The sequence below is a fragment of the Ranitomeya variabilis genome, chromosome 4 (genome assembly GCF_051348905.1).
Source record: "Ranitomeya variabilis isolate aRanVar5 chromosome 4, aRanVar5.hap1, whole genome shotgun sequence".
Classification (NCBI taxonomy): Eukaryota; Metazoa; Chordata; class Amphibia; order Anura; family Dendrobatidae; genus Ranitomeya; species Ranitomeya variabilis.
The window spans coordinates 385,618,445-385,645,686 of record NC_135235.1 but is presented as its reverse complement, the minus strand read 5'-3'; the positions used below and the strand labels follow the sequence as shown (position 1 = coordinate 385,645,686).

Here is a 27,242-nt window from a genome sequence, read left to right as displayed (position 1 = left end):
AAAACAGTACATACTTACATTCCGGTGTCCGTAACGTCCCCCGGCGTCTGCTTCCTGCACTGTCAGTGCCGGCCGTAAGGCACAGCACAGCGGTGACATCACCGCTGTGCTCTGCTTTTACTTTACGGCCGGCACTCACAGTCAGTGCAGGAAGCGGACGCCGGGGGACGTGTGACAGACACCGGAATGTGAGTATGTACTGTTTGGGTTTTTTTACGTTTACAATGGTAACCAGGGTAAACATCGGGTTACTAAGCACGGCCCTGCGTTTAGTAACCCGATATTTACCCTGGTTACCATTGTAAAACATTGCTGGCATCGTTGCTTTTGGTGTCAAATACGACGATACACGCCGTTCTGACGACCAAATAAAGTTATGAACTTTCAGCAACGACCAGCGATATCACAGCAGGATCCAGATCGCTGCTGCGTGTCAAACACAACGATATCGCTATCCAGGACGCTGCAACGTCACGGATCGCTATCGTTATCGTTGCAAAGTCGTGTAGTGTGAAGGTACCTTAAGGCTTCCTTTAGTGATCTATAAATCATAATCCCAACAATTATCCACACTCGTAGATAAAATAAGAAAATAAACTAAACATCTCAAGGTTTTTATGAATAAGTTTATTGGCCATTTTTGTTTTATTTTCACGCAAATTTTAGATAAGAATGTGACTTTAAAAATCTGAACATACTATAGCAAAGCCAGTTAGGCTAGGGATAAATCCTAGCTCTACAGGTTCTGATTGCTTGCACCTAGCTTGCTCTGCATATAACCAGGTTAGGTGTTCACCTTAGGCTGGTTTCACACTTGCGTTTTTTGCCGCTGCGTTATAGCGCTAAAAAAGCATGCGTTTTTTTTTCTATACTTAACATTAAAAACGCATGCGTTTTTTTGCATGCGTTTTGACGTGTTTTTGGCAACGCATGCGTTTTTTTATGCATGCGTTTTGTTGCAGAAATGCAACCTGTAGTAATTTCTAGCGGCATTTTTTTGCCGCAAAAAAACGCATGCGTTTATTCGCGGCAAAAAATTTTATTGCTGTCTATGTAAACGCATGCGTTTTTAAGCACATGCGTTTGCATGCGTTTTTAAATGCATGCGTTTCTATAGAAAAACACAAGAAAACACAAGAAAAAAACAAGAAAACCCTAACCCTTGGGTTACTAGGGATCCTAACCCTAAGGTTAGGATCCCTAGTAACCGTAGGGATCCTAACCCTAACGCTATCCCTAGGGATCCTAACCCTAACCCTTAGGGTTAGGGTCCTAACCCTTAGGGTTATTATCCTTAGGGTTAGGATCCCTAGGGTTAGGGTTAGGATCCCTAGGGTTAGGGTTAGGATCCCTGGGGTTAGGGTTAGGATCCCTAGGGTTAGGATCCCTAGGGTTAGGGTTAGGATCCCTAGGGTTACTAGGGATCCTAACCCTAACCCTAGCTATTTCTGTTTATAGTGGGTTTTCTAGTTGATTTTGATGATTGGCAGCTGTCACACACTTCTCATAATGCGTTTCAAAAACGCAAACGCAGGAAAAAACGCCTGTAAACACGTCAAAACGCCGCATTTTTTTACCACGTGCAAAAACGCATGCATCTAGAAAACGCAGCGTTTAAACGCGTTTACATGCGTTTTTGCACCAAATGCGTTTGCGGTAAAAACGCTGCGTTTTTAAACGCAAGTGTGAAACCAGCCTTAGTCAGCTGGTGGAAGCTGACAAGAGTGCACTGTTTTTTTGGATCTTCAGGGTATGTGCACACGTCAGGATTTCTTGCAGAAATTTTCCTGATAAAAAAACGGAAATTTCTGCCAGAAATCCGCATGCGTTTTTTTTGTGCTTTTTGACGCGTTTTTTTGTGCGTTTTTTCCCAGATGCATTGAATTGCGGGGAAAACGCAGAAAATCCGCAAAATTAATGAACATGCTCATTTTTTTACCGCGATGCGTTTTTTTCACGGAAAAAAACACATCCATGTGCACAAAACATGCAGAATGATTGCAAGATGCAGTCTGTTTCTAAAGCGAGGAAGCCTAATCAATTTCCTGATCTTTGTAGTTTCCATAACACGTTGACGTCTATGGACTTCTACTACACCGGTACCGCAGGGGCTCTGCAACTCCAATATGCATGCATGCGTTTTTAATGAGTTTTTATAGCGTTTTTAGCGCAAAAAACGCGAAACAACCTGAACGTGTGCACATAGCCTGAGAGCGAGACAAGCTATAATCTCTCTTTGAGAAGAGCCTGCACTGGCTGTGTGTACCAAACTGCAAGTATCACTGGTTACTATGGACGGTAACTGTTTTGTGGAGCCAAACTGGGACTAGGTCAGCATTGTCTATATTGTTTAGTTAGTGTCTGGGTAAGGCTAGGAATTTATAGTTATGGTTTTGTTTAGGTACTGTGCAATTGTTTTGACACAATAATCCAGTTCCTGTGTGAACGCTGCCTAATCCCTACAATACCTTCAAGTGGGTTTTCTCAGGAAAAGCAAAGCCATGTATCAAGACAAAACTGCTGACTTTTGGAGAACGAATTTTGCTGATTAGTTTTTTGGTAATATGCTGCTTTTGCAGAGCCGCTAAGCTACCAAATACAGTGAAAACTGAGAAGTGAGTGCATTTTGAAGACAACATCTCTTCAATGTAGTTCAAGGCCTTATTCACATGTGCATGTTTTTCCACACAAGAAAATGAAATCACTGTTTTTAATATGATTTTCATCTGTTTTTGCACTGTTTTTTTTGTCCCATTAGAAAGTCAAAAACATGCATCACTAAGATGACACAGTCATAACATTTAGGTCTAAGGTCTACCTGAAATGCCAGTTTAAGGAGACTTATAGGCCATGCCATGCTCCTCTGGGAAATTTAGATATGCAAATTGCCTCTTAAGAGATAAATAGGACTCTAGTGCCACCCATTGGAAGTTTCAAACCAAAAAGTCAATTTCGACCCTTTGACAAGGCTTGCCCCATGACTTCAGATAAAAGTAAAACCAGAATCTCTATAGTTGGTGTTAGCTCTAAAGAATGTATGCATATTTTAAAGATTTGGCAAGGGTAAGTGTAGTTGTACTACGTCTTACCATTACAGTTTGTAGTTCCACTAGGAGTACCTTTTTTTTAATACTTTTTTTTGTGTTTCCCAAAACACTTTATTGCAGTGTATTGTACATGTTATACCGATATTCAGCCTTTTAGAGCCTGCTGCTTTTGACTGCCATAGCAAGCATCAGCACCCTGGAATCGTATTGAATGGAAAGCAATGGGGTATGGAAGGAGCCCCACTACCGTCAATCACCTGGATGTCTCAGTTGCTATTGAACACTGCATCTATGGCGTTAAATGACTGTGGCTATTGAAGCAGAGTATCAGCTGTTATTCACTGCTGATACCAGCTGCTGATGGAGCAGGTTCAGAACCTGAGCCCGCTCCATCCCCGCTTTATACATGTACAGCAGGTTGCAAGAAGTACTTGCAGTGCAGTGTTAGTCGACAAGGGCTTAACATTAGACAAGTGTAACCCAAGTAAACAAAAAATGCTGTTTTTAATTTAAAATCTTGGTTATTGCAGGAAAAATGCTGTTCAGTCCTCCCTAACCTATGTGAAAAAGTATTTGCTTCTAAATCAACCAGTTACCCAAATTCAATTGACAATTTTGTTAAAATTCATTAATCACACACAGTCATAATTACTGCCAGACCTGTGACGACCGTAAACATCACCGAAGTAGAGCTTATCAGGCAATGTGAGGCAGACTAGGATGTCTCAAAAAGCAGCACACAGTGCAGTGTTCTAAAGAGTTTCAAATTCAGATTAGATCTCAAGTCATTGAAATCTACCAGTTTAGAAAAGATTACAATGTCATCACCAAGGGGCTGCGACTAGAGCAAACCACAATCACAGCCAGAAGCCAAAAATGGAGAAAACTTGGAATAGTGTTGAACCGTCTAAGGAGTGGCCATTCTACCAAAATTTCACCAGAAGAGGCTTGACAGCTCTGGGCATATTACATTGTTTGTGCGGTCTGTATCTATCGGTCAGCCTTATTTTTACTCTTGTGGATATGCATACTTGTTTTTGACCCATTTACATTTAGCACTAGATATATAGGTACATGACTATTTATTCTTTTATTCCACTATTTGTAACTTCACATGGCATTTGTCACTTCATATATATTGGCTATTTTATTTGTTGTTTAATTGGCCTTGACATATATTTTCAGTGATCATTCATTATTTTCGAAGATATATGGCTACTCTTGCTTTCTACTTTAGAGCTGTCTGCCCACTTGTAACACTATGTATTTTTATTAAGCTGACCATTAGATACTTACAAAATATACATACATTGCATGTGTGTTCATATTTGGCCATGTACTTTTTTACTTAATGGCCATGTTTCACTAAGTCTATGGTATTCTTACTATAAGGTCTGAAACTGTTCTTACTATAAGGTCTGAAACTGTTGTGCTGCATATTAACTAATTTGGCCTATTTATAAATTACTTTATATATTTATCCAATACTGACATCACCTTCCATTTAATATAATATTTTTATGTACTCCATGGCGTGTGTTATTAATTATTCTTATACCCACATCATGTAATTTTATCCTTTTTTGAGGAATGTTTTCCTTTTCCGATTTTTTTTTTATTATTATTATTTTTTTAAACTGAATTTTTTTTGAAATTTTTGAGAAATACTATAACAGACCAGAATATATGGAAAACAGATGCCTGTACGCAGACAAGGCAGATAATGCAGACTTAAGCGAGTTAGGCTGGCATGGAATAAAAGATAGTTTAAGGTTTTCATTTTAATTTCTAACATCAACTATTTAAGTAAGTGAACTAGCTGACATTAAGCTTTATTAAACACCATCATGAAAACTGTTATATTGTAATTAAATTATACACCTAGACCTGGACATATCCTCCCCAACCTTAACGCAGCCGTAGTAACCCCAGATTGTATTTGAGATCCTCTAGTATGTACCAAGCGGTAGATGTGAAGGTTCTACCATACTCCTCTTTTCCCCCAAAGAGCAACAATGCATAATAAATTGTTTCCATTTCATAAGAAACTTTCCCGCTTGCGTTTTTTTATTGCGTAAGGCATGTCTTTGTTCCACTTCCATAAAAATACTTCATTTGTGCTATTAATACTACAATGGGGGGAGTCTGAATCAAGCCAGTATTTACAGTGGGTACGGAAAGTATTCAGACCCCTTTAAATTTTTCACTCTTTGTTTCATTGCAGACATTTGGTAAATTCAAAATAGTTCATTTTTTCACATTAATGTACACTCTGCACCCCATCTTGACTGAAAAAAAAACAGAAATGTAGAATTTTTTGCAAATTTAATAAAAAGAAAAACTGAAATATCACCCGTCTTCTTGCCAAGATTATCCGTACTATTCCAGAAGTGTAATAAGGCTAAATAAGGAGACAGGGTAGACCTCAAACCCCACATAATATTAGCCAAGTTTGAAACTAGTCCCCAAAATGGAACTGATGCGGGACAAGACCAAAGGCCCTGCATGAGATCAGAATTAGTAAGGTGAGATGTAGGACATGCTGTTAGTCTGTTTGATAGATGATCTTTTTTTAGGTACCGTATTTTCTGGTGTATAAGACGACTGGGCGTATAAGACGACCCCCAACTGTTCCATATAAAATATGGAGTTTGGGATATACTCGCCGTATAAGACGGGGGTCATCTTATACGCCCAGTCATCTTATACGGCGTGTGCGGTGTGGATGGTGCCCAGGGTCTGGAGGAGAGGAGACTCTCCTTCAGGCCCTGGGATCCATGTTCATGTAAAAAAAATAATAAAAATAAAAAATATGGGATATACTTACCCTCCAAAGGCCTGCGGCTCTCAGCGGTGCAAGCGGCGGCCTCCGTTCCTAAGGATGCATTGAGCGAAGGACCTTCGATGACGTCGCGTGACCGTGACGTCATTGAAGGTCCTTCGCTCAATGCATCCTTAGGAACGGAGGCCGCCGATTGCACCGCTGAGAGCCGCGGGCCGTCGGAGGGTAAGTATATCCTATATTTTTTATTTCTATTCTTTTTTTTTTTTTTTTTTTTTTTACATGGATATGGATCCCAGGGCCTGAAGGAGAGTCTCCTCTCCTCCAGATCCTGGAAACCATACAGGACCGCTCCATGCACACGCTGTACCCAGTGTATAAGACGAGCCCCGACTTTTGAGATGATTTTCAGGGTTTAAAAAGTTGTCTTATATGCCAGAAAATACAGTATATTGAAAGCATAGATGGCTCCATGCATAATTTTATATTGGGTTTCTCTGTACACTTAATGTGTTTACTGAACACCTTCCACCCTACCCTTATCTTACTATGAATCTCCACAACGCCTAACTGTTGTTTCCAATATTTAAAAAAAAATTTCCCGGAAAAATTTCCCGGTGGATGCCCAATAAATTAGACCTCATTAAAGAGTACAGAGCCGATACTGAGGGAGTACCCGTCAGAGATAACATGATGACATCCAACTCATTCTGGGCAACTTCAAAGGTAATGTCCTTCAAGTTGACCATAATGGAGAGTTTGATATGTTCAAACTGAAAATAATGTTGGAGAGGCAGATTATATTTCTCCAGACACTCTGTGCATGTCAGCCATGTCTGCTCAGCTGGGTGAAGAAGGTGTAAGATGTTATCAACCCCTGCTTGCTGCCATTTCAAGAAAAATTTATTTTCTCTACCTTGAGAGAATTCAGGATTACGCTATATAGGAAGGTGTTTTGAGACTCTAAAAGATATACCAAATTTTTTTCCTTACTGCCTTCCAAGTGGAGATAGTATCCCTAAAAATAATCAATCTTTAAATTCCTGGGGATAACGAGGCAAACCGGGAATCAAGAAAGGCTATAAAATTAAATGGATTGGCATAGTCAGATTCCAGCGTGTAATCAGAATATGTAAGTGTCTTCTGAAGCCAGTCTTATATAGCAAGAGAGGCCGGCAAGATTGTTCAATGTGGCTGAGCGACCTTTTACAAAACCTGCCTTTACGTGGGATATGAGGTGAGGTAAGATGGAAGCCAGTCTATCAGCCATTATTTTGGATATTATTGTAATGTCAGAGTTAATAAGAGAATTTGGCATAGACGAGTTAGGGGACAGAGGTTCTTTGTCTGGTTTCAGTAATAATTTTATGTAGGCCATATTTGCGGAAGGTAAAATGGGATCTCCCTGAGATAATTTACGGTATTAAAAATCGATTCTAACAATGGGGGAATTTCGGCAGCTAAATGCTTGTAGAATTCGTTTGTGCAGCCATCTGGGCCAGGGGCTTTATTTAGTTTGTTTTTTAATTTCTTTTCTGATTTTAATGTCATTTTTTTGTTTCCGCAATTAATAAAGCTTATGGTAGTATATCACATTTATCGTCTTACCTTCCCAGCGGATACACAGCATGTGTTTCTTGAATTTTATATAAATTTAAACTTGTCCAGTAGGTCATAGAAGATACGTGAATATATTCTGTATTAGTTTCATAGATTCAGGGGGTTATGCAGTAACCTGAGTAAAGTGCAAAGAGTGTTGGCTATATGATGACCTAGGGAATCAATGTCAAAGAATTTATAGTTTAGGCGTCAATATTTATTAGAAGAAATATAAACCAGCTCACCCGTGATGCATAAACCAATCCTCGGGAGCACGGACCCGCTGTGTTTAGGCGTATAGAGTCCAAAAAGAAAAGAATGTCCAGCTTCACCGAATCCGTAAAAAAGAGTTTTCTTTATTCACATACTATTGAGCATAGAAGATACAGACTTCAGCACAAGCCATATGGGTAAGAATCTCAACGCGTTTCTGGAGACTAAGCTCCCTTAATCATGACAATATTTATTATAGACTTGACATACAGAAAAATAATATACTATCCGCTTCTAAAAACCTTCTTTTCCTTTTTGTTTCTGATGAACTGTAATGAACTTTGACTTATCAGGGGTCCATCATGTGTCTATCTGGCGCCAAGATTTGAACTTTCATCACTATAAATGTAACTGCATTGTGTTGTGATCTATGCTTTTCTTGCCTTGATGAAGAAGTCTGTAGTACTTCGAAACAGATTGACTGAATAAAGAAAAAGACGCATATACTTTCTGTCTGGACTTGGATCTATTATATAGGATACCAGCAGCAGCACAGATTATTCGCAAATCTTCCTCATCTGTGTTTTCCTGGTCTAATGACCTGTTGGACCTGCAGCAACTGGAAATAAAAGTGGTGGAAATGTTGTGTATACACAACTAAATCGTGTTAGCATCACCTTATTTAACACCCACATCTCCCTTAGATAAAACCCTATTGTGCTGTCTTTTTCCTCCTAGTTTTTATCCTTTTAAGACACTAAATGGCCAGTTCATTCTAAAAACATTCCAACATAGCCAAATGAAAACAATTCTGTGAAGAAGATTGGGTCAATATTCCTCCACAAATACAGTACCAGTTAAGATTTTGGACTTGTCCTTATTGGAATGTGCACATTGTAGATTCAGACTGAAGGTTACAAAACATTGAAGGAACACGGTTCCCTGAAAAATGCACACAGGAAAATTGCACACAGGAAAATTGCCCACATGAAAAATGCACACAGGAAAAATGCCCACAGGAAAATTCCCCACACGGAATATTCCCCACACGGAAAATTCCCCACACAGAAAATTCCCCACATGGAAAATTCCCCACATGGAAAATTCCCCACACGGAAAATTCCCCACATGGAAAATTGTCAATTACAGCATCACAAAAGTTTCAGATCTATGATATTTCAGGTGCAAGGTGAGGATGTTCACATAATATGTGATCAACTTGTGATTTACAGTTGACCTAGTGCAAAACTGCAAAAATGATGATCTGTGATTTGCAGCAGTCTATCATTCTCAGCACTAGATAGATCTAGTCTGCTCTCTTCTCTCACTGATTCTGCCTTACTCCTCCCACCAGCCCAGAGCAGCAGCACATGCAGAACATTGATTTACATTGTACTGTAAATCACCAGCATTAGGACATATATACCAGGATGCAGACATATTCACCAGGATGATGGGCATATGTACCAGTATGGGGGACATTACTACATAATGAAGGGGGAGGGGGGCAATTCATACATGTTTATAGAATTTAGAACACTACAGGGGCCCATACATCTGACCAACGTGTGTGTGGGGGGGGGGCAAATTTCGCACTGGGGCCCATCGGACTCCACTGCAAAAGCACATCATACATTCTCAGCAAGAACACAAAGTGGTACAAGTGACAGAATCTCACCTTTCTGCGGTGCCTTCTGGGCTTCCAGGACCAAATATCTCTGCCAGCAGCAGTGATTCTTTTGTGGGTACTGATAGCAGTGATGGCTCCTCTGGATCACACTGCTGCTGGTTCTGCATGTGCTGCTGCTCTGGGCTGGTGGGAGGAGTAAGGCAGAATCAGTGAGAGAAGAGAGCAGACTAGATCTATCTATTGCTGATAATGACAGACTGCTACAAACCACAGATCTTCATTTTGCAGTTTTGCACTAGGTCAACTGTAAATCACAAGTTGATCACATATTATGTGAACATCCTCACCTTGCACCTGAAATATCATAGATCTGAAACTTTTGTGATGTTGTAATTGCCAATTTTCCATGTGGGGAATTTTCCGTGTGGGGAATTTTCCGTGTGGGGAATTTTCCTGTGTGCATTTTTCATGTGGGCAATTTTCATGTGGGCAATTTTCCTGTGTGCAATTTTCCTGTGTGCATTTTTCTGGTCACCCATTGCCAAATGTTGTCATAGTTATGCTGTGTGTTTGTTTTGAATTTGTAAAAGCAAAAAAATCCAATAAAGCAGACACCACCTATCTATAAATGAAGTGCTAACCAAATAGATGTAAAACATATGTAATGGAAAAAGGACAAATACAAAGGATCATTTGCCATTTCTAAATGTTACCCACATTAATCTTTATTATGACGCAAACACAAAAATCTAGAGAAGACAAAAATAATTTAAAATGTGCACATTGCGCTAGAACTTGTTTACTAGGCCAAAAATTGCACTGAAATCGAACCCATGTGACATGCATTATAACCTTTTAAAGCATGTGAATATATTTCTTGCCTGTCATATTCCATTATATAAGCCCTCCATCACATCTCACCTCCCTCTCCTTGCTTTTTGGTGGGCACCACACATGTAGAAACCATCTGCTCCCTTTTCTGCATCTTACAAAGACATGGCTGGCAATTGGTACCAAAAATCTCAAAGTTTGACTCAACAGACCACAATGATAAAATATCCATTAGTGGCTTTTTTGCAGGAATTCAATTATAGAGACATGCTTCTCGCAGTCTCCTCTGGGCAGTTGATTTTTATGTCAGAGAGTCATTTATTAGGTCTATCTGAGGTGCTGGCAATTTGTATTTCCTGAGACTGGTAACTATATTGAACTTGTCCTCTGTAGAAGAGGTGATTTATGGTCTTCATTACCTGGCCCTGTCCTCTTGTGAGCCAGTTTCATCATAGTTATTCATGGTTTTCATGAGGATACCTTCAAGTTTCCAACAATTTTCTAGATTGATTGACTCTACATGTCTTCAAGTCATGTACAGTCATTTTTTGTTGCCGTATTCTGGCTTTGAACAGCTGTTGAATAGGGCCCAGCATTGTGTGGGACTATGTACAAACATGACCTCTGTGAAATACACCTATTAGTCACAAACACCTTCTGAAGGCCAGCGACATTAAAAAATGAATTCTTGACGAGGTATACCTATTCATTTGAAGCCATTCTGGTTGACTACTTGATGAAGCTACTTGAGACCATGCCAAGGGGGTGTAAAGCTGTAAACTATGATTTAACACACACTCTGGTTTTTCATATGCATTTTTTTAATACTTGTTTCCACCTTTGTGGCTTTACTTCATGGTCAGGTGTGTCAAAACTTTTTACCGGTACTGTGTGTAAGACTCATTGCAAGTTATTGCAAATGTCTAATTGCAGTTAGAGCTGAGAATGGTGCAATAAGTTATTTGGTTTCAGGTGTCAATTATGTTTTTCACATGGGTGATGTAGGGCTTGAATACATTTTTTTTCTTCAATAAATGGATTAATCCTATAAAAAACTCCATTATATTTACTCCTGTTGTCTTTCTATTATATTAAAATTAGTTGGAAGATCTGAAGCATTTAAATACGATCGGGAGCATATTATTCAGTATGCTAGCTAGCCTGAATCCTAGGGACCCTGCAGAGACTAAGAGATGTGTTTTTTGGTTTTTTTGCTGAGTCACCGTTACCAATGCCCTAAGGGCTCCAATGGTTTGTACTGTCATGCCAATATGTATATATTTATCATAGAGAAGCAATAATGCTTTAATGGTCAGGGTTTTGATATCATGCCACCTCCTCCTTTATTACATTTTCATGAGCAATGAAGTCTAACTGTGCCCTTCATCTTGTGTGCTCAAATATTCCCATGAGCTGTTTGGACCAGCCAAATCAGTTATTTTTATGGGATATAGGACTATGTACTGCGATCTAGTACTTGTTGTAGTTGAGTGAAAGATTGAACTGTCAGATGCATCACAAAACCAAAAAATAGGTTAATGTGACCAATCTAGAATGCTGCAAAAATAGTTTTGAGGGAGGGGCAAATACTTTTTAAAAACATTGTAACTGATAGTGTGTTAGCACAAGATACCATTTTTTATCTTTTTATTTTTTCTCCTCAGGGTCTCACACATACTAAATGTCACCCGTGAAATTGATAACTTCTTTCCTGAGACATTTAGTTATTTAAACATTCGTGTCTTGGATGAAGAGAGCACAAACCTGCTGCAATATTGGAAGGAGACGCACAGTTTCATCTCCAGTGCCAGGTAGGATTAAGCTGTAGGTACAATCCAAGGCCAATTGATTCCTGTAGCGTAACCAAAGTATACCCAATATACCTGCCATACATCTGCAGATGACAAGTAGTTGCAACACTGATCATTATTGCTGTTGACAAACTGTAAGGATTATTCCCATCTTTAGATGTTTTCATCTATCCATTGAATAAGTGATAAATAACATTGGACATATATTAGATCACTGTTCTTGTGATTGGTAAAGATTAGTGATGAGCGAGTATGCTCGTTACTCGAGTTTCTCTGAGCAAGCTCGGGTGATCTCCGAGTATTTCGGCTTGCTCGCAGATTTAGTTTGTCAACGCAGCTGCATGATTTGCGGCTGCTAGACAGCTTGAATACACGTGGGGATTGCCTAACAAACAGGCAATCCCCACATGTATTCAAGCTGTCTAGTAGCCGCAAATCATGCAGCTGCATCGACACAAACTAAATCTCCGAGCCCTCACAAATACTCGGAGACCACCAGAGCATACTCGGAGAAACTCTAGTAACGAGCAAGCTCACTCATCATTAATAAAGATCCTAGCACTCAGACCCCCTCCGATCAGCAAATTATACTCCTGGATAGGTGATAACTTCTAAAGATGGGAATAACCCTTTAGTTAAAACCAAAGAAAACATATATTTATGTTGTGTCAAGAAAGCTAGATTGCAATAACATGTATCTTTGAATACCCCTTTCATAGCCTTGGTAAAAAAAAAAAAAAGTATACATTTGTCATATATAAAGTCTGTGTTTTTTTTTTCTGTCAAATAACTTGGCAGGAAAATAGGTAACAAAATTAAAAAGAATGCCAGGACATTATTCATGGCGGTCTTTGTTCAGTTTAATACAGAGGACAAAGTCGTACTAACCTGTAATTGATTAGAAATTAGACTCGCCTGATCCTACTGTGAAGCCCATCTAGTGAGGTAGATTCATGAAGCTACAGCTCAGGGGGGACACATGGACCCAAAGTGTTGGCACAGCAGGCTGGAAAGCACATGGGACAGTAGTATCTGTAGGACCTGGACAACTGTTATGCTGGACGGAAGACAAACAGCGAGCAATACACACTGGAAGCCACAGAACCACGAGGGCAGATAAAGAGGATAAAGACAGATTAAAGCAGCGCACAGATGTAGGTGGCAAAAATAGCTTAATGCGAACAGTTTCCAATAATAGTTTGTGATGCTCTTCGCAAACAATGGTTAACTTGCAGAGAGCTAGTGGTAGGTTAACTTGCAGAGAGCTAGTGATGGGTTAACTTTCAGAGAGCTAGTGATGGGTTAACTTGCAGAGAGCTAGTGGTAGGTTAACTTGCAGAGAGCTAGTGGTAGGTTAACTTTCAGAGAGCTAGTGATGGGTTAACTTTCAGAGAGCTAGTGATGGGTTAACTTGCAGAGAGCTAGTGGTAGGTTAACTTGCAGAGAGCTAGTGGTAGGTTAACTTGCAGAGAGCTAGTGATGGGTTAACTTGCAGAGAGCTAGTGATGGGTTAACTTGCAGCTCTGATGGTTTGCATCAATCACAGGAGTTTGCAAAGATAACTGATGTGTATTGATTAGTCTCTAAATGTTTTTCAAAGTTTTTACTAAGATTTTAAAATGTAACATAGGTGGAGAGGGGAGGGGATATAAGGGAATGGGTGATGAAGGATTCATCATCCATAAAGAAGGGGGAGGGAAGGTGAAAGGAGGAGGAAAATGTGGAGAACTTAATATGCACCATAGTAAGGTACAAAGGAAATAACATTGGACTATATAGATTAAATAGACAATATAACAATAACTCTAACTATGGTAACAGCAAAAAAAAAAACAATTAAACAAATGATTAAAAAGAGTTATATTTCTATCACTCACAAAATACCAAAAATGTGGGGGAGGAAGAATGGATACAGTTATAAATTCGACTATGGTATATATAACAAGAATTAGGGGAAGTTTGAGGTCCAGCGATCCCATTTTTTATGGTGTTTTGTAAGATAATTGTTGATAACACAAGTCTGAGCTCTAAGGAGCAATGAAAAGATATCTTTTCGATGATATCTCACAGTTTGGGAGGAAAAGTTTCATTCTAAAGGAAAGCAATTGAGTTTTTGACTACAAGAAAAATGTGGATTAAGAGTTGTCTGTGAGTAGGTTCAACATTTCCTAGACCAATAGAAAGGAGAGCCATTTGTGGAGTGATTGAAGTAAATGTATTAAACAGTTTTGAGATCAGTGAAGAAATCTGCCTCTTGATTTTAGGACAGCTCTAAAATGTATAGCATAAAGTGCCCGGTTGTCTGCAATTTCTCCAGCAAAGAGAAGAGCGGTTACAATTAAAATGAACTAGCCTAATGGGAGCGAAGTACCACCCGGCCAAGACTTTAAAATAGGATTCATGGAGGAGCATGGAAGATTGGGAGAAATGGGATTATTCCAATGCATTCTCCCATTGCTCTGCGGGAAAAGATTGATTAGTTTCTAGATGTCAGTTGATATTGCTTGCTGCAAACAATGGGTTAACAAGTTATTCTTGTGGAGCCATGGTTGTTAATCACAGAAGTCTGTGGTGCTAGAAGCAACTGAAGAAGCTGGCTATTCACAACAGCATCTGAACAAGCAGCATCTAAACACAGTACGGTCTTAACACTCACACAAAGTGATGTGTCCACCTGGGCCTTAAAAAAGGCCCAGGGAGATTACCGGTAAGTCTCAGAGAAGCGCAAATCAACTTGTAAAACTGGAGGGTGTTGCACTGCTAAGGGTGGTGGCCATAAGCTAAGGGAGCTAGAGTGATGGTCTCAACTCGTATCATATGTTGCACACTGAACAAAGCAGAGCTGTATGGGAAAAGGCAAGGGATGGCCTCACTGCTTTAAAAAAAGGCATAAAAACAGAATGGCAGAACTTTTTGTCAAGAGTTGCATAGATGAACCACATTGGGAATGTGTTCTAAGGACAAATAAAACCAAGATATATGATAAATCGAAGCCTAAAGAAAAGTAATTCCTATCCACAGCAAAACACGATGGAGAATCCTGGAGGCGCAGAACGTTTTACAGAAGCAATGAATAAGTGAGTCAAACAAAAGACGGGCCATACAATAGGATGACCCAAAGCACACATCCAAAAGTACATAAGAATGGTTCAGCAGTAAAAATGGATAGTTTTAAACTGGCCAGCAAGAAGTACTGATCTCAGTCCAGCTAAAAATCCTGTGAGATATGAAAACTGCTACTGGGAAAAGGAACCCTGCAAATATTCAAGTGCAAGTAACTACCATCAGACAGATGAAAGGGCATCACAGATGGCTTCAAGTAACCGTTGGAGGATGTCATTGTTGCCAGTGGTTGTGCAGGGATGCCTTTAAGGCTATGTGCACACGTTCAGGATTTTTATTATTATTTATTATTATTTATTGTTATAGCGCCATTTATTCCATGGCGCTTTACATGTGAGGAGGGGTATACATAATAAAAGGAAGTACAATAATCTTAAACAATACAAGTCATAACTGGTACAGGAGGAGAGAGGACCCTGCCCGCAAGGGCTCACAATCTACAAGGGATGGGTGAGAATACAGGAGGAGAGAGGACCCTGCCCGCGAAGGCTCACAATCTACAAGGGATGGGTGAGAATACAGTAGGCGAGGATAGAGCTGGTCATGCAGCGGTTTGGTCGATCGGTGGTTACTGCAGGTTGTAGGCTTGTCGGAAGAGGTGGGTCTTCAGGCTCTTTTTGAATGCCTTTTTTTTAGAATTTTTTCGTTCGTTTTCCGCCGAAAAAACGCTAAAAAACGCTTAGAATAGCATCCCACCATTTTTAATGCATTCTGCATTTTTTGTGCACATGCTGCGTTTTTTTTCCGCAGCGGAATCACATTCTGGAAAAAAAACAGCATGCTCATTCTTTGTGCGGAATCGTGGCGATTCCGCACACATAGGAGTGCATTGATCTGCTAAATTCCCGCATGGGGCTATGCCCACCATGCGTGAAGTAAGCGGATCATGTGCGGTTGGTACCCAGGGTGGAGGAGAGGAGACTCTCCTCCAGGCCCTGGGAACCATATACCTGTAAAAAAAAAAAAAAAAAAGAATTAAAATAAAAAATCGTGATATTCTCGCGTTCTGGCGGCCCCCGCAGCCTTCCAACTCCTCGCGATGCTCCCGTTCCCAGTAATGCCTTGCGACAATGACCTGTGATGACGTAGCGGTCTCGCATGATGCCGCAAGGCATTACGGGGAACGGGAGTTGCCGGGAGCATCGCGAGGATCGGGAAGGCTGCGGGGGCCGCCGGAAGGTGAGAATATCACGATTTTTTATTTTTGTTATTATTTTTAACATTATATCTTTTTACTATTGATGCTGCATAGGCAGCATCAATAGTAAAAAGTTGGTCACACTTGTCAATCAGTTTTCCAAGCGATGCTACAGATGGCTTGGAAAACGTTGCATTCTGCAAGCTAATTACACTTGCAAAACGCTAGTGTTTAGCGGGAATATGCATGCCAATTCTGTATGCGTATTTCCCGCATCAGGGAGTTGCAGAATTGCCGTGGAAATTTCCGCTGCAATTCTGCAACGTGTGCACATAGCCTAATCCTGGTCATGTCATTTACTAGCTTTTTTCTTTACATATTTATAAAATGACTGCACGTATGTCAACAGGTCTTCTTTTTTTTTTGACAGGGGTGAGTCTTGATATCCCCATAACATTAGATCATCAGATTCTTCTGAAATCTGTGGGTTCAAACTAATTTTGTCTAATTCCTATGGTCAACTTGAATGTTGTTGGTTGATTTTTTTTCTTTTGGACTTAGGCTTGCGTTGGGTACAAATAAGAAAATCCGCTTTACTTATCCAGTGTCTCGCTATCAATGTCTGTCTGCTGTTGCCCTCAGTTTTTTGATAACACGGTTGCAGCTGTGAAGTCTCGACTACAGCACACGAGTCCTGCAGCCAAGCCAATCCTAGGTTCAAGAGTCATGCCAATATGGTCTACACAAAGCCACTGAGCTTAGTGATTGGCTGCACTGATCACTCTCTGTACTCATTACTTGGCCAGCGGTGGATGCACTAAAAGAGCTTCATCCATTCTCGCCTCTAGACATACTATTACATCATAGAGCAGGTGTATGGCATGTCCTAAGCTCAAGGCAGGTGTTAACTGTTTTACACAGCCAGCATCTGCCTCTAACAGCAGTGGCCAGAGCAATCTTTGATCTTTGCTGTTATCCCGTTAAAGCGCTTCATAGGAGACTGTGATTGAACCTACAGCCTATATAATATACTATAGTTCATATATAGACAAGCAACGGAATGACTGCAGGATCAAGTTCACTAGGGGTCCAAAAGCAAAAAGTAGAAAAAAGGTTTTAAAAAATATATAAAAAAAACCATAAAAATTAAAATCTTCAAATCACCTTTTTACTTTTTTTTTTTAAGAACTTATTTTTAATTATCATTTGCTATCACCACTTCCATAAAAGTACAATCTTTCAACAAAAAAAATTGTAAAGAAAAAAAAATGAACGCACCGCCAAAATTGCATTTTTGATTAAGTGATCATGTACTACAAACTGATAACAATGAAATCTACTGCTTTGTGTGCAAAAAATATAGCTCTATTGATGGAAAAGATAAAGACATTACGGGTCTCAAAAAAGGTCAACACAAACCCAGTTTGTTATACAAGATTTAGAATTTGTTGACGTTGCTGAAATAGCAAAAATCTACGCATGTTGGGTATCGCCGTAATTGTACTGACCTGCAGAATCATGTTGTCCGGTCATTTTTACAGCACAATTAACGCCGAAAAATCAAAACCCAAAAAACAATGACAGAAGTGCTCTGTTTTCATTATTTTCACCACACTTGAAATTCTTTTTTAATTTATCAGTACATTGTATGGTAAAATGAATGGTGACATTCAAAACTAAATCTTACAAGCCCTATGGAGATGGAAACATGAAAAGTTATGGCACTTTGAAGAAAAGGAGGCAAAAGATTTAAAGGCAAAAAAACGAAAAAGGCGCTGTCTTTAAAAGGTTCAAGGGAGAAAATCCCTTTGTAATGGTTGTCTGACGTTGTGCACTTTCATCTGCCAGGTCTTGTGCACGATTGACAGATTTCAGCGATTTACTGACCCGCAGCGCCGCTCATCTCTAAATGCATGTTTAGTGACACTGGACAACCCCTTCTGGGCTAGAACTGCTGACTGACATTCCAATAAGAATCTGGCTGTAGGCAGGAGATGTCAACCTGTGGTGTACATGACTATTCTATGGTACAGGAAAGATATATATCTTGGCGCCATGTTAGCTAGTATATCTAAATATTTTTCTAATTGAGAGTCCTCAGTGGTTGATACCTTTTAATGGCTAACTGGAAAGATGGTAACAAATTGCAAGCTTTCGAGACTGCTCAGGTCTCTTCTATGAGTGATACAAACATTTACAGTCATGCTCAAAGATCTACAGATGAAACAGAAAAAGCAAAAAAAAGAATGTTTAATCAGCCACTTATTATCCTATTGCTCTTCAGCTCATAGGGTTTTGTTTTTTTTTTACAAAAGATATCCATCACCTATCCAAAGTATAGATGATAAACACCTGATCATGGGGGTCTTACTGATTCCCCACTGTTACGTGTTACGGAACTCCTCAGCACCCAGAATATGTCTTGCAGTTATACTGTATGTATAATAGTTTCCATGTGAGAGGCATGTCCCTAATGCACCAGCCCACAGGCTGCGCCCCTGGGCAGAGGGGACAAGATATCCCCCTTCTGACCTCCCACACCTTTGTAATTCCCACAGTAAATATTGGCAGGCTCCGGCCCCCTGCGGCTATTGTAATGTATGTCTGGCCTGCCGCTTTTCAATTGGCCTGCCCTCTGTATCTGTGTGATATATATTGGGTGTCCTGGGAATAAAGGGTGGTCAGACTGGAAATACGTTGAGCAGCAGTGATCTTTTATATGCGCCCATGTAATCAAGGAATTCCAGCCAGCGTCCTTCATTCAGACTCCAGCCAAAGCAGAGTGGACCTCTTGAAACACGGGGTGGTACTGAAAAAGGTACCCCAGCTCGGTAGACCCCGTTACACCCACTCTTCACTTTCAGCTCTGTTAAGCAGTGAGATAAGGTAGAATAGGGAAGTGGGATCATAGCAGTGGGATTCCCACAGTCAGACTTTTAACACCACCGAAAAACATTTTTTTTTTGTCTTTAGTAAGAAATTCCCGTTTAAGAAGTTGTCCACTACTCTTTCTCAATAAGCATGTTTGCCCCCATATACAACACTTGTACTCACTTCCGGTGCCGTGCACCTTTTTAAAAATGAATGTATCATCAGAGAATGACCTATTGTGCAATTCCGTTTTTGTGCTACATGTATTTTTTTTATTTTGCCAATATAGATTTTTTTTGCATTTCATGATCTGTTGTCACTTCTGCTGTAAATGATTTTAAGTCACTGTTTGGCCACTAACCCCTGTTGGGCAGGACCGTAGATTGTGCAAAAAATATCTAATGTGTTCTTGCTAGAAAATTGCTGTAGAGATGGCAAATTCCCCCATTATTATTCTTTGTGTGCCTGAATGTTATTAATTGGCAAGACTTTCCCAAATGTAAAAAGTATCACATTTCAGTTGCTGCCACCTCACTCTCATTCGATGTCTGACATTGCTTCCTATGAATGCATGCGTTTGGCAGCAGTTGTCAGAACCCTGGATGCGCCCGATATATATATATATATATATATATATATATATATATATATATATATATATATATATACTAGACTGTGGCCCGATTCTAATGCATCGGGTATTCTAGAATATGCATGTCCCCGTAGTATATTGACAATGATGATTCCAGAATTCGCGGCAGACTGAGCCCGTTGCTGATTGGTCGAGGCAACCTTTATGACATCATCGTCGCCATGGCAACCATTATGACATCTACGTCGATACTGTGCCCGTCGCTGATTGGTCGAGGCCTGGCGGCCTCGACCAATCAGAGACGCTGGATTTCCATTATGACATCATCGTCGCCATGCTGTGCCCGTCTCTGATTGGTCGAGGCCTGGCGGCCTCGACCAATCAGAGACGCGGGATTTCCAGGACAGACAGACAGACAGACAGACGGAGAAACCCTTAGACAATTATATATATAGATATATATATATCTCTCTCCATTCACTGACTGGACTGTGCACAAAATCTTTGTAGGATGTAACTTGATAGATTGAATTTTGTTGGCGCTTGGTAATGTTTTATTATGATGGCACCCAGTAATCTCAGGTTGCTCTTTGTGTTCTTCACTTTCTCAGTTCTCATTGGACATTCCCATCACTGCTGTAGTGTAAATGGCTATATCTAGCATGCTTCCTATCTGGGAAGCCATGGCTACCTTCTGCAATATTCCTGTCCACCCTTCCTGCATCCTGCTTTCCTGACACTGACGCCTGCCTGTCCTAGGATCAGTTCTCATCCACAGGGTTTGACCTTGTTCTTGCTGTGCTGGTGCTTTTTTTTTATTTTTTTTTCTCATTTTTGTGATGTTCACTGTCATTACCCTCATAATTTATCCCATAATTTTGCATGAATAGTAGATTTTGTTATTTGCTAAATGCCGTAGATAGCATGGAATAAGCAACTGAAATAAACCTCTTGCGAAGGCTTAATTTCTCTGGGAATAAAAGCAACAGGTGTTAAAACTCAACAAGCTCGGTTCTCTCTCCTCTAACATCACCTGTCGGAGAGAGTTGGGGGCGGCCCCATACACATTATGTAACATGATTGGTAGGGCCGTCCTATAGAGAACCTGTCGGCAGGATTTCAACACTCACACTATTTATATGCACATCTACGGTAGCTTTGTCAAAGATAAGTCCAGCAATACCATTACATGTCTGGCCTGTTCCTTGTTACTGAGAAAGCCGTGTTTAAATCGATATGCAAATGAGGCTGAAGGACTATAATACATCTGAAGCCTCTGTCACTCCAGCTCTATCCCCACCTCCTGATGCTTGACTGATAGCTCTTTGGTCTGAAGTCACACATCATGGAGGCTATCAGCCAAGCAGAATGAGGCACTGCTGGGTAAGGAATAGAGCTGGAGTCCATTCATCATATACTAAGGAACTGACTAATTATGTAAAGGTGTTGCTGGATTTGTCTTTCAAACGGCTACATGCGTATGTAGATAGTTTGGGAGGGGAGAGGAATGATTCTGACAAATTCCATATAAGACGTTTGGACAGGCCTCTCTTAAGTTTGTAGCATAACCCATCTCATAACCAGGAATTAAGAGAGGGAATCGCCAATAGGCAGAGCTGGTTATCTAAAAGAAACAGAAAAACATGCATTACATATCTAATTAAAAATAAGAACCATATATATAGTATAAACTTGCAGCCATATGATGACATTCCGCATCCATTAGGGACAGATGGCTGCCTTGGAGTTTATACTGATACTGAGCCTGAGAAGTGAAAGTCTGTGAGGGCACCTGTGCGTATTGTTTGTCTGATTTACCAACAGACCCGTTTGGTAGTGACTTGCGGTAGTGTGCGTTTTCTTTAATATATTTCAGTTATGCCAGCTCCCACTGCTGGTCCCTGCAGTATCTAACACTATCTGTTTCTTTTGTTGCCACAGGCGAAAAGGCACCTGTGTCCTTGTTCACTGTAAGATGGGCGTCTCTCGATCAGCCTCCACAGTTATAGCTTATGCCATGAAGGAGTACGAGTGGACCTTCGAAGAAGCTTTAAAGCACGTTAAGGAGAGAAGAAGCATTGTGCAACCAAATGCGGGATTTCTGCGTCAGCTTCAGACATACCAGGGCATCCTAGGAGCAAGGCGAGTATTGTACATCAGATAAGTTTCGCTAGAAAATTGGCCAAGAAAAGTTGCCAAATTTCTGGTGAAAACACTTTGATGAATCAGGGCGATTGTACTTGTACTGTAGATTTGATTAAATATGTTTTATTGAAAAAAACCCATTTTACTACATATGTAAACGAGGGAGCTTCAGTGCACCCTCATGGCCAAGAGCTTGGTGCACCTTTTCGCCCCTAATTACAATACTCCACCTTTCCCCTCATTGGGGTCAGGCTGGAGTGCTGCCTCATCTGACTCCCCGGCCCTGCACATAGTGACCCTGCAGCATGGGCCAAACACGTGTCTTTTCTAAATATTAAAAGCTTGTGTGTTTGTTTTTTTTTATTTCATGCAGTACTTTGGAGGCATAAAGAGATATTCAGCAATGTACTGCCCCTCTCTAAGTGCACCTGACCAATACTTGGTTGCAAATTTGTACATTTACAACAGATAACCGAACTGAAAACTGTAATTGTACCATATACCTGGTGCATTCTTTGTTGTACCGCCAGTCACTTAGCTTGGCACTAAAGGATAACTATCATATGAAAATTTGTTTAAATCTTTTTTTTTTTTTTTACTTTTTTTTGTATCATTCTTTTTATATCCCTATCTTTATTAAGAATATTTTTTTTTCAGTATGGGGCTTTTTTTTAGACTCCTACTTCCTGTTGTTTCATGAAACAACACATAAACATAGCCATAATAATCAGAGTCCAACCCTATCTTTTGTATTGAAGCATTTAATGAGCCTATACAAAGGTCATGGTTAAGGGAGGGGAGCAGGGAGGTAACATCTCAAACAATAGATCATGGAATATTAAGACTTCCGCAACTGGAAGTGTTTAATAAAATGTTGCCAAGCTGAGATAATCTTAACCCCTTAGTGACAGAGCCAAATTTCTGAAATCTGACCAGTGTCACTTTATGTGGTAATAACGCTGCAATGCTTCAACAAATCCCAGTGATTTTGAGAATGTTTTTTCGTGACACATTATACTTTATGATAATGGTGAATTTAGGTCAATATGTTTTGTGTGTTTATTTATAAAAAATATAAAAAAATTTGAGAAAAATGTAAAAAAATTAGCAATTTTCAAAATTTGAATGATTATCCCTTTAATCCAGATGGTCATACCACAGCAAACCATTAATAAATAACATTTCCCACATGTCGGCTTTACATCAGCACCATTTGTAAAATGTTATTTTATTTTGTTAGCATTTTAGGTTTAAAAATGTAGCTGCAATTTTTCATTTTTTCAAGGAAATTAACTAAATTTATTTTTTTAGGGACTTATCCAGGTTTGAAGTGACTTTAGGGGTCCCGTATATTGGGAAACCCCCAAACATGATGCCATTTTAAAAACAGTACCCCCTGACATATTGAAAACTGCTGTCAGGTAGTTTTTTAACCCTTCAGGTGCTTTACAGGAATTAATGCAAAGTGGTATGACAGAAATGAAAATGTGCATTTTTACCACCTAAATGTCTCTAACTTCTGAACAGATTACTACAGCCATCAGACTCTAAGGCCGCTATTTGGTCATGAATTGCCACTGCAAACATCAGGACCACAAAATCATGATCTGAGGGCACCGATGGGGATAAAGAGGAAGCCCCCAAACTCTGTTAACCATATATAATGATGTAGTCACTATTTACAGCAGCATCTAAGGGGTTAAACAGATTTGAATGGTGCAAACACTGATCGAAGCTGATGCAGCAAGTTGTCAGCTACAGTGCACAACCGACAGCTGCTGGATTGTCACCTGTATGGGGGATGCTATTCTCTTATATCTCAGGTCAGTTAAAAGACGTATTGGCTGTCATTAAGGGGTTAATATAAAATGTGTAGTGGCGGTGTCTGACCTTGTAGAGGTGCTGTAGATCATACTACACAGCTTCTGGCAAGTGGAGGAAGCAGAAGTGAATACATTATACTGGTACCACAGGCAAGGACTCTTCCAGCTACTTCTTTGTCTAACTGAAGAACTGTTTAATATTCTACGATCTACTGATTAAAATCTACAGTTGTTCGTGGGACAACACCTTTAACAGTCATAATGAATATTCTTTGATTTAATTCTCTATATCATGTTTTTTTCCGGTAGTAAGCAAAGACATAGTTATCTGTGGCATCTGAACTCCACAACAGCATCTCCACAACTACCAAGTCTTCCAAAAGCCCAGTCTGGGTCTTCTGAGACATCCCTTATTAATAGACCGAGGAAGATGAACTTGCGAGCCCTCATGAGATCCATCAGTGAGATGGAGGCATCAGAAACGGCACCAGAGGAACATACCACGTGTGAAGATGGTAGACACCTGGAGAAGCTGAACACTGTCTCTGAGAGTCGGGAAAGTGTGTCAGATCAGTTTGACAGTGTATCTTCTGTGGATGAGAGTTTATTAGTGGGAGAGGGAAGCTTTATACACCAGGAAGAGCCTTTATGTAAAGCAGAGCACCAAGACGCAGGAGTCAAGGAAGGTGAATTGACCTCAACAGATCCAAGCCAAAAGAGTTCTGGATTGCTGGAGGAGAACCCATCTCTTGATGAGGCACGTATACATGGAATTTGGCGCTTTCCAGCACTTACATCTCAGACTATTCTGTCACTCTGATAGTACACTGTATATCAGAGCTGTCATCAGGTTTTTATTCTCCAAACTAATGCCACCTACATAACGGCACTGTAAGGCTGTTTACATGCATACGTTTATTTCAGATACCCGAATTTACATTTTGGAGAAATTTTATTGTTGAATTGTTATGCAAATGACCTTTAAGTGCAGTGGGCGGGCACGTCACTTACAGTTGTGCTACCTCTCTTCCCTATTCCCCCACCTGCTTGCCTGTGAGTGATGGACAGGTCACTCTTCTTTCAGTGACTTGCCTCTGCTACCTGAGATCTAGTGCAAGTACTGTTATTCACTAGAGCGGTGGAAAGTCCTTATGAAGAAGACTGTCAGTCTTTGGCACAATCTGCATAGTTTTCAGAAACTTGCTGTCTTCTTCATCCCTGCGAATCGTTCCTGCACCAGGCGACCTAGCGAAGTAAATGTTCAGTGTCGGGTGTGATCTGCAAACAGTAGGTTGTACCAGACCCTGACAGTCCTCTTCATCAGGACCTTCCTGTGCATGCATTAGAGCTTTTATATTCTTCCCGCTGTTCCCCTAACTAATCATATATTTCCAGAGATATGGATATTTTTATCCAGTGCTGATTTTTTGGGCCTTTACCAAGGGGATGGTTCTAAACTCTGTATCAGAATAACCTAGTTGTGTTCACTATTAAAGGGAATCTGTCAGCAGGTTTTAGCACCATAATGTAGAAGCAGAGACCCTTATTTCATCTATGCATCCTTTACACGGCTGAGTTTTGCTGACAGATTCACTATAAACTATACAAAACCAGCACAAGATGTTGAGCCGAAAAAATGTAGGAATATCTATCTTCATGTATGCTGGCGTGGTATAAAATGCACAAAAACGTATATCCCAATACTGAATTTTTCTAAAATTGTATATTTTTACAGGTATTTGGAAGTAGCGGTCCTTCTTCCCCAGCCTCCCATAGTACATCATCATCTGCCCGTCGGCGATCCAGACGCAAAAAGAAGCCTGGAGCTCCACAATCTGAGTCACCCCGGACAGGGCATGCTATTAAGTCTCAGTCTGTATCCGAGCTTCAAGGGGCCGCACTTGTCAGCAAACGCCTGCAGGAGGCAGAATCCCTTACCCGCAAAGCCAGGATCACTCGGCAGAGTAACGTGGGGGAGACACCAGAAGAACTTAAATAAATCCAGATCTTTGCCTTTGAACCTGAAGATGTGGACAGTATATAACTAGGGAGATTATTTTTATACAATGATTATTTTTATGTTTTGCCTAATTTTTTTTGTAAATGCAAAGTGTTACCACAATGGATAAAACTGTAGCTTTAAAATGATACCGGCTCAAGGACAGCATCTCTATGAGCTCTTGTCATTGAAGACCACATGCTTCTTAATATCAATACAAGTTTATATCGCTTTTAGACTCCACTTATCCAGTGATGGCCCTTGCTACCATTCTTGGCTCTGGAGTAACCTTTTTGCCACAAGACTACTTTGAATGATCTATAGACTTTTATGGGATAACAAATTCTAAACCAAAACGTAAGTCATAAATGCATCTTCTCTCATAGATGCATACGGATAGCTTTATATGTACAGTACCAGTCAAAAGCTTGGACACACCTGTTCATGCAGTGATTTAACTTGTTCTTATTGGAATGTGCACTGGTAGGTTCACACTGAAGGCAGCAAAATTATGACAGAGCATGTATGGAAATAAGAAGTGAAAAAAAGTTTCTAAAGCAGTTTTATCACATAGTTACCTGGAATGGCTCTCAACAATCTTGAAGGAGTTCCCAGATGTGCTGAGCACTTGTTGAATGCTTTGACTTAACTTTGCGGTCCAACTCATCCAAAACAATCTTAGTGGGGTTGAGATCTGGTGATTGTGGATGCCGTTGGATCTGATACAGCACTCCATCCCTCTCCTCATTAGTCCCATAGGCCTTACGGGATGCTTGGCCCAAACAAGTTCTTGTTTTGAAGCTGATCACACTGATAAATTATGCACAGACATAATTCTTGGGCATTCTTTCCTGGTGTGGTTCTCATGAGAGCCAGTTTCAACACTGATTGATTTTGTGACTGCACTTGAGGATACCTGCAAGATTCTATCAATTTTCCAGACTTGCCTTTATGTCTTAAAGTAACGCTGGATTGCTGTTTCTGGTTACTTACTTGTGTTTTTTTGCCATATTCTGGCTTAGAACAGTTGTGGAATTGGGTTCAGTACTGTATGGACCTGTCTACCAAAACTGCCACTGCAAACAACACCTGATGGTTGGTCGGAAACACTTTCTGAAAGCTGGCGACAAATGATCCCTTGACAAGGCATACCAATTCAAGGGAAGCTATTCCACGTGGTGATCTGAAAAAGCTGCTTGAGAGAATTCAACAGGGTTTAAAGTTGTTGTCACAGTAAGACCTCTTTCACACGTCCGTGTCTCTGGTACTTGTGACAGTTTTCCCACGTAATGGAGACACTGACACACGTAGACACATTGAAATCTACGGTGCTGAGCACATGGCGGTGTGTTTCCACGGACCATGTATTTGTGTGACCCACATGTAGACATGTCCGTTTTTTACCAGCGCACAGTGCCAAAAACGTCCCACACATAGATGACACACTGGGATGTCATCCGTGTGACACATCCCGGCACCTGACAAGCAGCGCTACAGTTAGCACTGTTCTCCAGTGCCGGATGCTGAAGACTGCTCTCATCATTCTCCTCTGCTCTACCGGCAATCGGGGTGAGCAGAGGAGAATGAGTTATATTCAAGTGATAACAATAACAGCAGGCGGTTTCTTATGGGACTATT

At 40.3% G+C, this 27,242-nt stretch overlaps 1 protein-coding gene across 2 annotated transcripts in view; it reads left to right on the top strand.

The window, feature by feature from the left end:
• The window catches only part of SSH3 (slingshot protein phosphatase 3), a 154,048-nt gene extending 128,304 nt beyond the window's left edge, over positions 1-25,744 (top strand). For both annotated transcript variants that reach the window (XM_077250850.1, XM_077250849.1), the window contains exons 11-14: positions 11,767-11,913; positions 21,579-21,779; positions 23,915-24,362; positions 25,341-25,744. In XM_077250850.1, coding sequence (XP_077106965.1) covers positions 11,767-11,913; positions 21,579-21,779; positions 23,915-24,362; positions 25,341-25,604 — 1,060 coding nt within the window. In that variant the 3' untranslated portion in view covers positions 25,605-25,744. The remainder of the gene's footprint in view (positions 1-11,766; positions 11,914-21,578; positions 21,780-23,914; positions 24,363-25,340) is intronic.
• Positions 25,745-27,242: the final 1,498 nt, after the last annotated feature.